The following is a 12,579-nucleotide window of genomic DNA, read 5'->3' on the forward strand; positions in this document are numbered from 1 at the left end:
GAGGTGGACAAGCACCCTCAAGGGCATCCTTGCCACATGTAACACATTTGGCCGGCTTGGAACAGGACTGGCTGTTATGATTGAACCGCTGACGCTGATAGCAATGCGTAGGGTTTGGAACGTAGGGGCAAAAGGAAATTCTCATAGCCCGGTTTTATGTTCGATGGGAGTTAAACTCTGTCAAATGTCAAGAAGACAGTACAGGTTGGAACGATGTTCGTGGCAACCCTTTTCATGACTATGAACAGCCGTTACGCCCTGGTCAGACAGGTAGTGTTGAATTTCCTCGTCGGACAATCCGTGAGGGAGCGTGTATAAACGACTCCACGTGAGGAATTTAAAGTGTGGTGCGCTTCCACCCGGACAGGGAAGGTGTGGAGCAGTGAAGTACGCAGCAATTTTTGTGCCTGGAGGGCACTGACTGTTTCTAACAACAAGGTGCCATTCCCTAATCTGGAACAAGACTCTACAGGACCTGCAATTGCGTTGACACCTTTCTGAATAATGAAAGGGTAGACCGTGGAGAAGTCGTGACCTTCGTCAGACCGAGAAGCAACAAGGAACTGTGGCAACGATGGAAGAACTGTCTGAGGCTGAGACTCAGTGAACATACGCTTGTAAGCATAGTGCGGAAGAATCCCCCATGATTACCGGCGTCTCCGAGGGCGCGCTCCTCCCTTGTGGGGGCCCTCTCTGAGGGCACCTCAGGTCACACCTCCCGAGAAACGGACAGAGGGACCAATCGGCACTTTCGGAAGGTATCAGCTCGGGTAATCACCCATCCCTGGGCCTGCGGGTACGGCCTTCAGACACGCACAGGGAGGAAAATAGAGAAAGGGAAAAACAAAGAAAGGGAAAGGAAAGAAGAGGTCTCAAACGCCGCAGCGGAGAAAAGGGTAAAGAGAAGAGGTAAGGAAAAGCGAAGGACAAAGGAAGGATGAAGACGTGCAAGCAGAGAAAGCGAAGAATGTGTTATATTTTCGAGCGTCCGTCTCCGGGCGTAGGCACAAACCATACTTCCAGAGGGGGAGAAAGGGCAGGAAAGAGCCGGAGGTGAGGGGAGGGGGGGCAAAGATGGGGGATAGGGAAGGATGCGGAAAAGGAAGGTATGCAGCCCGGAAAGGAAGGAGGGCCACATTAGCTCAGGGTCCCGTGCTCGCTGCGCACGTATCCACAAAAGAGTTGTGGACCCCTGGGGGGGATGCACTGTTGTGTTTGACCACAAAAGGCACCTGTGCAATGTTCTTAAAACTTTGTAGATGTAAGTCGCTGTCACAATAGTATTCTGTGTAGTTGTGAGGTGCATTATGTCGGAGCTAAGTGAATTTAAACATGGGTGAATTTTTGATGCTGATAGAGGGCTTAACCAATGGAACGAAAGTGTTTGGCGTTTCAAGAGGCACCGTATAGAAGATTTACACCGCATATGGTGACAGCGGTAAATCGTTATCAGCTGTCACAAAGCGGACGAAAATGTGTTTTGCGTGGTCGTCAAGAGGAATGTGACGAAACCTAAGGGGCCAACAGCTGCAAAAGTCACTGCAGAACTGAATGCCGGACTCGTGAACACTGTCGACTCCAAAACACGAAGGGAACTCCAGGAGCGGGGAATTGCAGGATGAGATGGAATTTCAGAAGCACTCACGAACGATGCAAGTGCCCCTTCCACGAAAGAAATTGCGCCGAAGCCATAAAACCTTTTACTATGGTGCAATGGAAGGAAGTCATTTGGCCGGATGAGTATTGTTTCATACTGTTCCCATCTTTTGGCCGAGTTTACGTCCCAAGAGTGAAACATAGCGGGGATTTGTGGTGATATGGGCAGCAATTGGGACCACGGTTACTATGCAAGGTCGCACTACTGCTAAAGATTGTGTGACCATTCTGGCTTATCAGGTCCATCTCATGGTATAATGTTTGATACCCAATGTTGATGTGTTCCAACACGACTGAACACTTATTCGGACAGCTCGCATCGTCCAGGACTGGCTTTGTGAGCGGGAAGATGAATTGTAGCATCGCACCTGGCCGCCACAATCACCGTATCTCAATAACATTGAGCCTTTGTGGTCTACTTCGAAGAGATCGCTATCTACCTGTGCTTGCCACTGTTTTGCTGGAAGAACGGTGTAAGATTCCCTTGAAAACTATACAGGACTCGTATTTATCCATTCCGTGATAAATGGAAGCTGCTTTGAATGCCAATGGATTTCTTGCACTATATTAGGCCTGGTACTGCCTTGTTTTTTCGTGTTTCCCTATTTTTGACCGCACCCCGCCGTAGAAAACGTTCTCCCTTGCAATAAATACGGGAAAAGAGGGTGAGGGGAGGGTACTTTATGGCCACCTTTTGAAAATATTATCTTACCATGTACTTTATCCTTTGAAAAATATTTGTTTGTTGTGATTTCGTATAGTAGAATCCGTAATCGTTTTACATTTTTCAGTAAAACTTCACCAAAAAATTTTAGCCATGGTAGTGAATGTGACTTCACAATAAATCTTTCATATTTTCAATTTCATGGCCCTTGTTACACATCTGTATATCTTTAAAAGATATGTTTTGAATAAAAGTCTTCAACATTTTTTTTATGCTCCTGATCATCTCTGCACACATTAAAGAAAATCCGTTGGTATTGCTAAAAGATATTTTAAGCTTCTGGACCCTACTTATTTATCAGATCCTATTCAAGAAGTATGTGGCTAATACAAGTTAATTAACGAAATTCCTTTCTTTTAAATAAGTACTCATCCGCCCTCTCGGTATTACCCGTTATGGAAAATGCGTTGGTATTGCTATGGTTAGCTCTACATGTAGACAGATGGGTTTACGCGGATTCTGTGCTAGGAGTGAGTAAGAGACTTGTGACCTCTGATGTTTAATCTTTTCAAACACTTAACTAGCAGCAGCAGCAGCAGCCTAAACAAACAATTACGTGAAATATGAACCGTGGTGCAGTTTTGCACCCATACACACTCAGGTGTGTAAAACATAGGACTAGTGTTGCCAGATAAACTAAAATAGAGATAAACATTCTATAATAAGATACGAATTTCCTTGTAATATACGCTAGACTGGCTTGTATGCGTTGTTGTGGGGTCACTGCTGCATGAAATGTTACGCAACAGCCGAGCACCATACAGTACGAAGGCCACCTGCCAGATCACTTCTGTCCATCACATACTATTTGCGTCCGCCTGCAACAACGACTGCGAGAAACTGGTACGTTTGCAGCTAGGAACATTTACTGCTGAGCTCCAGGGACGTACACTAGGGTTTGTGGCATGTGTGTATGAAAGCGTACGTGACAGTTGGGCAGGCCCTATAACATTTTTCTACACAAGAAACTTAGCATTTGCCGTCACCCTGCCCCCCCCCTCCCCTTTTTCGCTCATACACGTGTCAACCGTGCCAGTTATCGCTACGCGCTGTGTACAAATATCGCGCGCTTTGGCACCGCCTCAGCCTGGCGACCCCAGTGACAGCTTGTGTCGCTTGGGCGTTAAATCGGCTCTGCGTGACAATTATGAGGGGTGATTAAAAAATGCGGTCAATGCATTTTTTTAGTAGCAACAGCTGATGCTGCAAATGTTGGATGTAATTTGTCCGAAAGCCTGGTCTGTTGAGGCAGGCAGTGGTAAGCTGGAACGCGTTCTGACTTGTTGCCCTGCGTCCAGAGACATTAGAGAGGTTGTGTTTACCTGCTTGTCGTGCACCATGGATTTCGAACAACGCGTTAACCTCAAGATCTGTTTCCAGTTGCAAAAACTACTAAAGGTCGCGAAATGTTGAGATTGGTGTACGACGATAATGCTGTAACTCTGAAGACTTCAGTGGCACGAACGATTTAAAAGCGGAAATGAGTCTGTACAAGAATAATGTTCGGGACGTCCATTAATTTCAAAAATAGAAGAAAACGTGCCAAAAGCGGCAAAAATAGTTCATTCAAACAGGTAAATAACTATTCGAGAGCTTATCGAAGAACTTAGCATCCCGTGCGGGTACGTGCAAAACATTAACAGATAATTTGCTGATGAGACAGGTGACTGCAAAATTTGTTCAGTCTTTTGAATGATTAACAGAAGGGAAATCGTGTGTCAATCTGCACGCAGTCAAAGGATCGTCTTCATTCAATTCGCACTTCATGTCCAGAACTATAACTGGAGATGAAACTTAGATCTTTGGGTATGGCAGACGAAAACTCAGTTTCCAATGGGAAACCAGTGAATCTCCTCGCCCTAAAAAAGGCACTTGAGTCAAAATCGAATATCATGTCATGCTCAATTTTCCGATACTGAGGGCATAGTGTGATCAGAGTTAGTTCTCCGGAAACAACTGTAAACGCCGAGTTTTACAAGGGTGTACAGCAACTTTGCGAAACTATGTACGAAAAAAGACCAGGAAAATGGGTCACTGGTTTCCTTCACCATGACAACGCACCGTGCCACACCGCGCTTTTCATTCGCGAGTTTTTGGCCGGAAAAGGGTTCCTGTATTCCCACATCCGCCTTACCAGATTTTGGCACCATAAGACTTCTGGCTCTTCCCAAACATTAAAACCGTGCTTAAAGAAAAACGTTTTGGCACTATTCCAGAAACAGAGTGTCACGACAGAAAGACAGAAGAAAAACGTTTTGGCACTATTCCAGAAACAGAGTGTCACGACAGAAAGACAGAGCAGATGATTCCAAAGAGCCTACCTGAAATGCTTCCACTCATGGATTCAATGTTGGGATGAGAGCATTGCTCGTCAAGGATAGTACATTGAAGGAGATTAAATCAAATTCCATGTAAGCTTATTACTTTGTGTCTAATAAAATTATTTAGTGTCTTTTTGATCACACCTCGTACACCTTGTGCAACGGACAGTCGTCAGGTGTAGCAACTCGTGTACAATACGTGAGTCGCTAAAACGAGTACGGTATAAGGCTCCGGTCACAGTGGCGCCGATGGCTGCGGATTCCGCGAAAACGGACATCGGCCGAAAACGGCCGATCTTTTCAAACCAGTACGCCACTAGGCGCACAGCGACAGTAGTCGATCTCATCTTCCGAATGTACAGACTTTGAAATTCAGATCAGTTTTCATCGGTCAAATCGATTTTCGTTCTCACACAAGGATTATAGGCTATGAGAAACTGCTAGGTTTAGTCCAAAAAGGAGTGTTGTGGCAGCCTGAGAATGAAAACTATCACAATCGGGATATTATTCGGAATCTGGACTGAAATCTCAATTTTATTGGAAAGCATAAGCACGCAAAATCTATTAGAAATTTGATGCATAAATTGTAACCTCAAAAATAATCTATCGAGTTAGAAAAGTGGCGTATCTTCTGCTTATACCGTAGTTACTGTTATGAACTACTTTTCGGGGAAGTGTTTGTGGTAGGTGGGTATTAGCTGCCTACAAATTATTATTACTGCTTACTGGCGTTTTTATGCCAATAGGGTGGTGACTATGTTATATGAGCGTTTGCAAATACGGTGTATGTGGTCTTCAAAGTATCTTATTCTAAACTTTATGCTCGTCTTTTACAGTCATTAAAGGTTAATTGACGTATGCCTGTGCAACTCCAAATAAATACAGCAAAACATTGTTTGTATCCTTGCTTCTCAAGATCACAACGAATCATCTTGAGTATGTGAGAGAACGTTTCTCCTACATCTCATATATTCGTAAAACTTGTCTGGTTATTCTGATAACTGAGGCCAGTGTACAGTACTCGCCATGTTCTTTGCGAGACAGATACAGCTCATTCACAAGCATTAGACGTCTTTAACAGCAAAAGTCGCTATGCACCACTCATCTCCAAGCACATGAGCGTAATGGTATCCATCCCACCCTAGGAGGTTCAAATCTATCTATCTTCATGCACAGAATACATTCTAGCCTAACCAAAACTGACTGAGGAGATCGGACGCGCTGTAACAAAGTTGTCGGCCGATGTTATCGGGCGACCACTCTGGCGACTGTTGTCGGTGCTACTGTGAACTAACTGGTGCTCGGCTGAAATCGATCGATTTGGTCGAGGTGACTGATCTGTAGCGCAGTCCGAGGTCTAGGATAGGCTGAAAGGTGATAATCCGGTTGCGAGTTGTTGACGCCAACGATTCTTAATGCCAAACTGACCTATACTGAGCACAATGTTTTCATTCGCTCCATATTTAATCGGTCGATTTCAGCCGAAAGCCGGTTGCACAGTAGCCCTACTCATTTTACTTGCTCGTGTGCAACACACGGGTTAGAGGTGACTGCCTGCGCTGTGTGCATACCGTGTGGCGAGAGTAAACTTATTTTACATCCAAATGATTTTCGACATACATTTCCTAGCATGGGTTCCGTATCATAGCTTTATTTATTAAAGTCTCCTCTACAATCCCTAGAAGCTTCTAATAGGAATTGTCAAACAACCGGGATAATGAACAAAGCTGTTACATTGGAACAACTGTTGTCGGAAGTACAGTTCTATTTCATCCAGAGTACGAAACTCAAGTTGCTAATAAAAAATTTCTCAATACACTTCAGCACAAGTAACTGGTTCGGCATCACAAATCGCTGCCAGTCAGTGGGAGAGAGGAGAGCAGTCTGAACAGTTTTCAGAAAGCAGCGGCGGGCTGACAGTAATACAACATTGGAAGCTACGCGGCTAAGTGGTGTCAATGCACAGTTGCGGCTTGCGCTGAGATTTCTTTCAGTTCAGAGGTCGCCAAACTGTCTTTGACCGTTTGCCATTCTTTCCGTTCTAGGTAGGCCTCTTGCCTTTCAAATACTGATTTTTTACAAATTCGTCAACTTCAAACGTTTTTCTTGGCGGCTGATACAGTGCTGCTCACTTCCAAAGGTTTAATTGTAAAATTGCACAGTGAAAACATAAAAAGAAAGATGTCAAGTTTTATAGATTTATTGCTTCAACGACACACAATGCAAATCTAGTAACACTAGTACCTAAATACGAAGTGTGTGAGAAAAGTAATGAGAGTTTCTATTTTCTGAGACAATTTTGTCCCCTTCAAAGCAGTTCCCTTCGACAACTGTACACCGGCGTAGTCGTCGTCTCCAGTCTTGGTAGTAACGCTGTAAGACAACTGGTGTGGCCTTTAACATGTCGGCAGCATTCCTTTTAATGTTCTCCAGAGTCCCCCAAAATGATGACCTTTTAGGACATTTTTCGATTTCGGGGAAAAAAATCAAGTCACAAGGAACCAGAACAGGTTAATGAAAGGGGGGAGGGGCAGCTATGGAACAACAGGTATGCCGGAATGCCTTTTGAAGTCAAAAATTCCGTGATGGAAGTGGTCTTGTGCAGCTATCCACTTTGCCTGAGCCTTTCAAGGACATCGTTGTGAAACACTTGGTTGGTATCGTTAAACTTCAGTCTCATCACACAAGAAAAAGCACACATTCGAAGTTTTCGTCGATTTTTCAAGTCTAAGGTCTCCCTGAGTGAGGTTCATCTCCGACGTGTTCTCTGCCTTCCAGAAATGATTTGTGCCAGCGAAAAACTTGTGTTCTTGATAACGAATGTTCCCCATGGGCCTGTTTCAACTTTTCAAAAGTCACACTAATGGATTCACCAAGTATAACACAACACTTGATATATCGTCACTCTAAATTCCGCTGTTCCATATTCGTAATACACAAAAAACCCAACTTCAGTGATGGCGCTCTCAAAAATCACGTGATCGCTGTACGAAGCTGAATTGTGGACTGAGCATCTATAAAAGGATGAACACAGGTCTACACGTAGGACACAGCGTTGCCAATCTCATTTTTTTTCACACATCTTGTAAATGCTTTTCATGGGATGGATGAATCTGATGCTTTATTAGCAAATTTTCAATACTTGGCTTCGTTTTTGTTAGGTTTCACCTTCAATCTCTGCAGTCAGTGATTTCCAGTTATTTGTTTGTTTACGTGTTCATTTTTAAGCGGTGTGGCAACTACATCAAAAACCCTTCTCAGATGACCCTCCAGCGTCATTGCTTAATTTCATAAAAGGCACATAGGTAATCATTTATCTAACAGTGAGAATACAGCCAAGCTTCAAATATATAGCGCTGTAATATCTAATTTTTTGATTTGATTTGCTCATGTTTAAAACCAGCTACCTGTGGACAAAAATTGAGCTGTTCAGGTAAATATGGCAAGACACAGCATAAAAATTGAGCTGTTTAGTAGTTGTAAGATATAGCAATCAAAATCAATCCTCTCAACAAAACTAATGATCGGCAAGTCTACGCAATCTGCGGAAATACAAAAAGAAAATTTGATACAAAAATTTACTTGTCTTGGTACCAATCATCACATTGATTCCGTGTAACTTCTAAGGTTCATAATTATAGCCAGTTTACAAAGAGATGAACGAGGCCTCCCTACTTGCGAGTTGGCAGAAGCTGCAAAGTGATTGTTGTGCCGTGTGTTGTGGCAAATTAATACATCTCTTGAGTGACGAAGCGGTTCCTATCCCATTAGGGGTAATGCCAGATGCTCTTTCCAGCCCTCTGCGGACGGCAAAGGGAGCGGAGATAGAAAAATAACATCGGTGAACGTTACGAGCAGGAGAGAAAAAAATAGTTGTTCCATCTTCTTAGCTGATGAGACGAACAGTAACATACATAGGAGCAAACTTCAGCCCCATGATAAGAACTCTGAATTTTGGTTGTGACCTGCATTTAATGCACTCCCTTTCATTTTTTTTTTCTCGTTGGCATAGATCCCTTGCAGGTGAGAGCTGACCCCTGCGGCTGGATATACACTCTTTGGAAATCGCTGCTTAGTTCACTGGTTGATCTTGAGCTCCTGCCACGCCGCATTCTTAATTACTGCAATCAATGCGTTCACAAAATCATTCATGTATTCCACTTTTTTTTTAAGTGAATACGCGTTACATTTTCCATTGTTACCAACATCCAAAAGTTGAAGTATTTGAGTCATGCCACTTCTCAAAAATCCGCATACCCCGCTGCATTCGGGACAGCTGGTAACGCCAACGCCTGAGTTGGAAAGCTAAACTTCTAGGTATCTTCGTTTAAGAAACGATACAACGTTTCAGTTTTCAGATTTGGGTGATTTAGCATACTTTATTTAGAGCACATACTGTTACGGCAAATGATGAATTTTCAGTTCCCTGCAATGTCCATAGCTCATGGTCTAGCCAGCGTACTAGCCAAATTTTTTTTTGTAACAAGCTCTCATCGATAGAATTTAAAAGATGTCACGCGACATCCGCACAATCACTGGCAAACAAATCAAAAGAGACAAGAAAGTCGTAATCATCGCTGCCTCAAAATCTTGGGCCATGTGTTCAATTTCCGGCCGGGTCTCAAATTTCTTTCGCTCGGAAACTTATTTCATATCGTCTTCAACGACGCGCAAATCGCCGAATTGGCGCCAAACACTAGCACCAAGCGGCCGAAACTTCTGGAGTGGGTCTCCCGGCCAATAACGCCATATGATCATTTCATTTCAATTTCCTACAATGAAAATGACTCCTGAAGACAACCGCGTATGTGAAACACGGCAAGCTCCTGCAAGGCTTTTCTCGGACAATGCTATTGTTTATAGTGAGGCCCGTGGCGAGATCCAGGAAGACCCACGGAGGATCGGTGTTTGTTACTGCGATTTTCAGCTGTCATCACTTTTGTACACAACTCACTTTACTTTCGAGTGAGCAACGATTCCGGATGAAGAGAACGTCATGTGAAACGCTGCCTATTTCCATCAAATGAAGCCTTAACTCAAGATCTCATTTGTAATTACACTTGCGCTTGCGTCAATGCAAAATGCTTGATGAAGAAACCAAGAGACTGATTCAGGCTGAGACTAAACATTAGTATGAGGTAATAGAAAGGCTGTTGTAATACAGTTCTTGGGGACACAAGGGTTGGCATTCGACGAACAAGAGATATTGACTTTAAAGAAAATAACGGTAATTTGTTGAAATTAAAAGAACATGCTGCCATGCTTGATGTTTTGTTGAAAGAGCATTTGCGAAGAAGTTCTTATGAAGACAATGTTTATTATCTCACTAAGAGTTATATCAAATAAACTCATCACTCTGTTTAAAAAAATGGTTGCTGACTAACATGGATCTCATTCAGACTTTCAACTTTAGTCATTTATGTGATACCTTGACGTCAATAGCGTCAATTCTATTTTGAAATATCGTGCAAAGTTAAGGACTAAAAAAATTTAATTATAATGTTCTTATCCTAATAGATAAAGCAATAACCTTCTGCGGCTACACACACTTTTATATCTTCACGGCAAACCGACACATTTATCTCGTATATTTTCGACTAAGACATGAAATTTGGCATAGACTAATTCCTGATCAGTTCTTACCCCTTAAAATTTGGTCTTTGCGGCTCTGACTATAGGACACATTATGCGAGAAGTGAGCTCCGTTGGTAACTCGAGGAAAACATTGTCACAATTTTTTTTCTTAACTGTCAGGTTATTGCTTTGGTTGACAATACAGCCTTTTGAATTTAATAAAGAGCTATGTAATAGTCATGACGCATACAAAGATGAACATTGAATGAAAAAAGATTTCCCTCGTCGTTTCTGTGATGTTTACCGGACAATCAGGGAAAGAAAAGTGTTTTCCTTACCAAGGGTTTTACAACTCTCGAAAAAGCTATACTGTGAAAACAATCACGAATTTTTAGTGTGAGTGATTTCATCGCAATACTTCAAGATCAATTTTCATCTATTTAATTGCACCTTACCTACCCGTTTGTTATTTTCACCTCTTTCTACAATTCGCTACTGTATGGGTTTCCGGGATTATCTAAACGAACTTCCCGTTTGCTAATTACAGGCGTTAACGTCCTATAGCGAAGGCACGCAAGATCTGTAGACAACAGAAACAAACATGTTATAATCCAATGAAAAGTACGTACTTGCAGGAACAATAAACGCCGTGTCTGGTAATGCTCTTATTTTTCGTCTTTACACAACTTCATAAAACGATTCCTTCTCGTTATCGTAATAGCGGAGTTCAATAGGAACTGGAGCTGACTTATTGCTGTTTGGGATCAACGGTCTCTTCATCTTCTCTAGGTATATGTAATACGCACTATACATACTGCGTTGTAATGACAAAAACTGTGAACCAGACTAAAAGCAGGAGATATACACGTAGAAATAAATATAACCTTATCCGTGATAGCTTGACTACTACACAGAAATATAAGAAGTGTAAGAATTATGGACCTAGTCACAATTTCGTCGAATAAACGATTTATCCACAATATTTACAGCTCTAAGCCCATCTTCAGATAACGGTATGGAGTAGTTTATGCAACCGTCAGATGATGGGCCGAGCCAATAAACTACTTAACGGATAAACTGTGACTGATTAAGTGTTGTTTTAATACAACAACAACGTACCCCCCATAAGGCAGCTTCGGTAGTCAGTGCGCCCACGAACACAGACATTGCGTAAAGACCGGGCCCTGGTGTGCGTCAGGGAAGAAAGCCGGCTATGTAAATGTAACGATTTACAAAGAGGGCGCCGAGCCGGTTGTACTGACCTGTAGCTAGTCTCATAGCTGTTGCCGATGACAGTTCTGTTGGAGGAATGCCCGCCACTTAGCACGTTAAGTTATATCACTTCCCTCTACGAAAGCCGCTGGCTTACTGAGGCGGCGCGGTGACGCGAGGCCTTGAGCGCTTCCCAGCCAATAACCGCCTCTGCAACGCTTTTGACACGGAGAGGGGGGAAGCGCAGTGGTGGGGGGTAGCGTCTGCGCGCCACCTTGCCGGTACACAAACAATGTAACAAGCGGATACCGCGACGCGCCGCACAGGGATGCTGTCTCTATAGATCGCACGTGTATGGGCAAATAGTTGTGATCGGCTGCAGATCACTGACCGCAATGAAATACCAGACAATCTGAGGGCTGGCATGCGATGTGTAGCAATTGGGTGCCCAACTGCGACTCGCTTTGGTTGTTAAGCGTGGTTGTGTAGTTCTGTTTCGTTTCGCTTTACCAACGCAAGCAAGAACTTTAGAAATTATAGTTACTCAGGAACCATGAAAAACTCTGGGAAGTGAATTTCAGACCGGACTTGACTTTTAACGGTACATTAAGAAGTGTTGTTGTTGTGGTCTTCAGTCCTGAGACTGGTTTGATGCAGCTCTCTATGCTACTCTATCTTGTGCAAGCTTCTTCATCTCCCAGTACTTGCTGCAACCTACATCCCTCTGAATCTGTTTAGTGTATTCATCTCTTGGTCTCCCTCTACGATTTTCACTCTCCACACTGCCCTCCAATACTAAATTGGAGATCCCTTGCTGCCTCAGAACATGTGCTACCAACGATCCCTTCTTTTAGCCAAGTTGTGCCACAAATTTCTTTTCTCCCCAATTCTATTCAATACCTAACTAATGAGGATTAGTTATGTGATCTACCCATCTAATCTTCAGCATTCTTCTGTAGCACCACATTTCGAAAGCTATTCTTGTCCAAACTATTTATCGTCCATGTTTCACTTCCATACATGGCTACACTCCATACAAATACTTTCAGAAACGACTTCCTGACACTTAAATCTATACTCGATGTTAACAAA

General features: G+C 43.1%; 1 protein-coding gene across 3 annotated transcripts in view; it reads right to left on the bottom strand.

Moving 5' to 3' along the window:
- LOC126101170 (glycoprotein-N-acetylgalactosamine 3-beta-galactosyltransferase 1-like) overlaps positions 1–11,638 on the bottom strand; it is a 177,540-nt gene extending 165,902 nt beyond the window's left edge. For 2 of the 3 annotated variants that reach the window (XM_049911868.1, XM_049911867.1), the window contains exon 1: positions 11,538–11,638. In XM_049911868.1, coding sequence (XP_049767825.1) covers positions 11,538–11,553 — 16 coding nt within the window. In that variant the 5' untranslated portion in view covers positions 11,554–11,638. The remainder of the gene's footprint in view (positions 1–11,537) is intronic. The other variant, XM_049911869.1, reaches the window with a different exon arrangement.
- Between the last annotated feature and the right edge of the window lie 941 nt (positions 11,639–12,579).

The sequence above is a fragment of the Schistocerca cancellata genome, chromosome 9 (assembly GCF_023864275.1).
Source record: "Schistocerca cancellata isolate TAMUIC-IGC-003103 chromosome 9, iqSchCanc2.1, whole genome shotgun sequence".
In the NCBI taxonomy this organism is placed as follows: domain Eukaryota; kingdom Metazoa; phylum Arthropoda; class Insecta; order Orthoptera; family Acrididae; genus Schistocerca; species Schistocerca cancellata.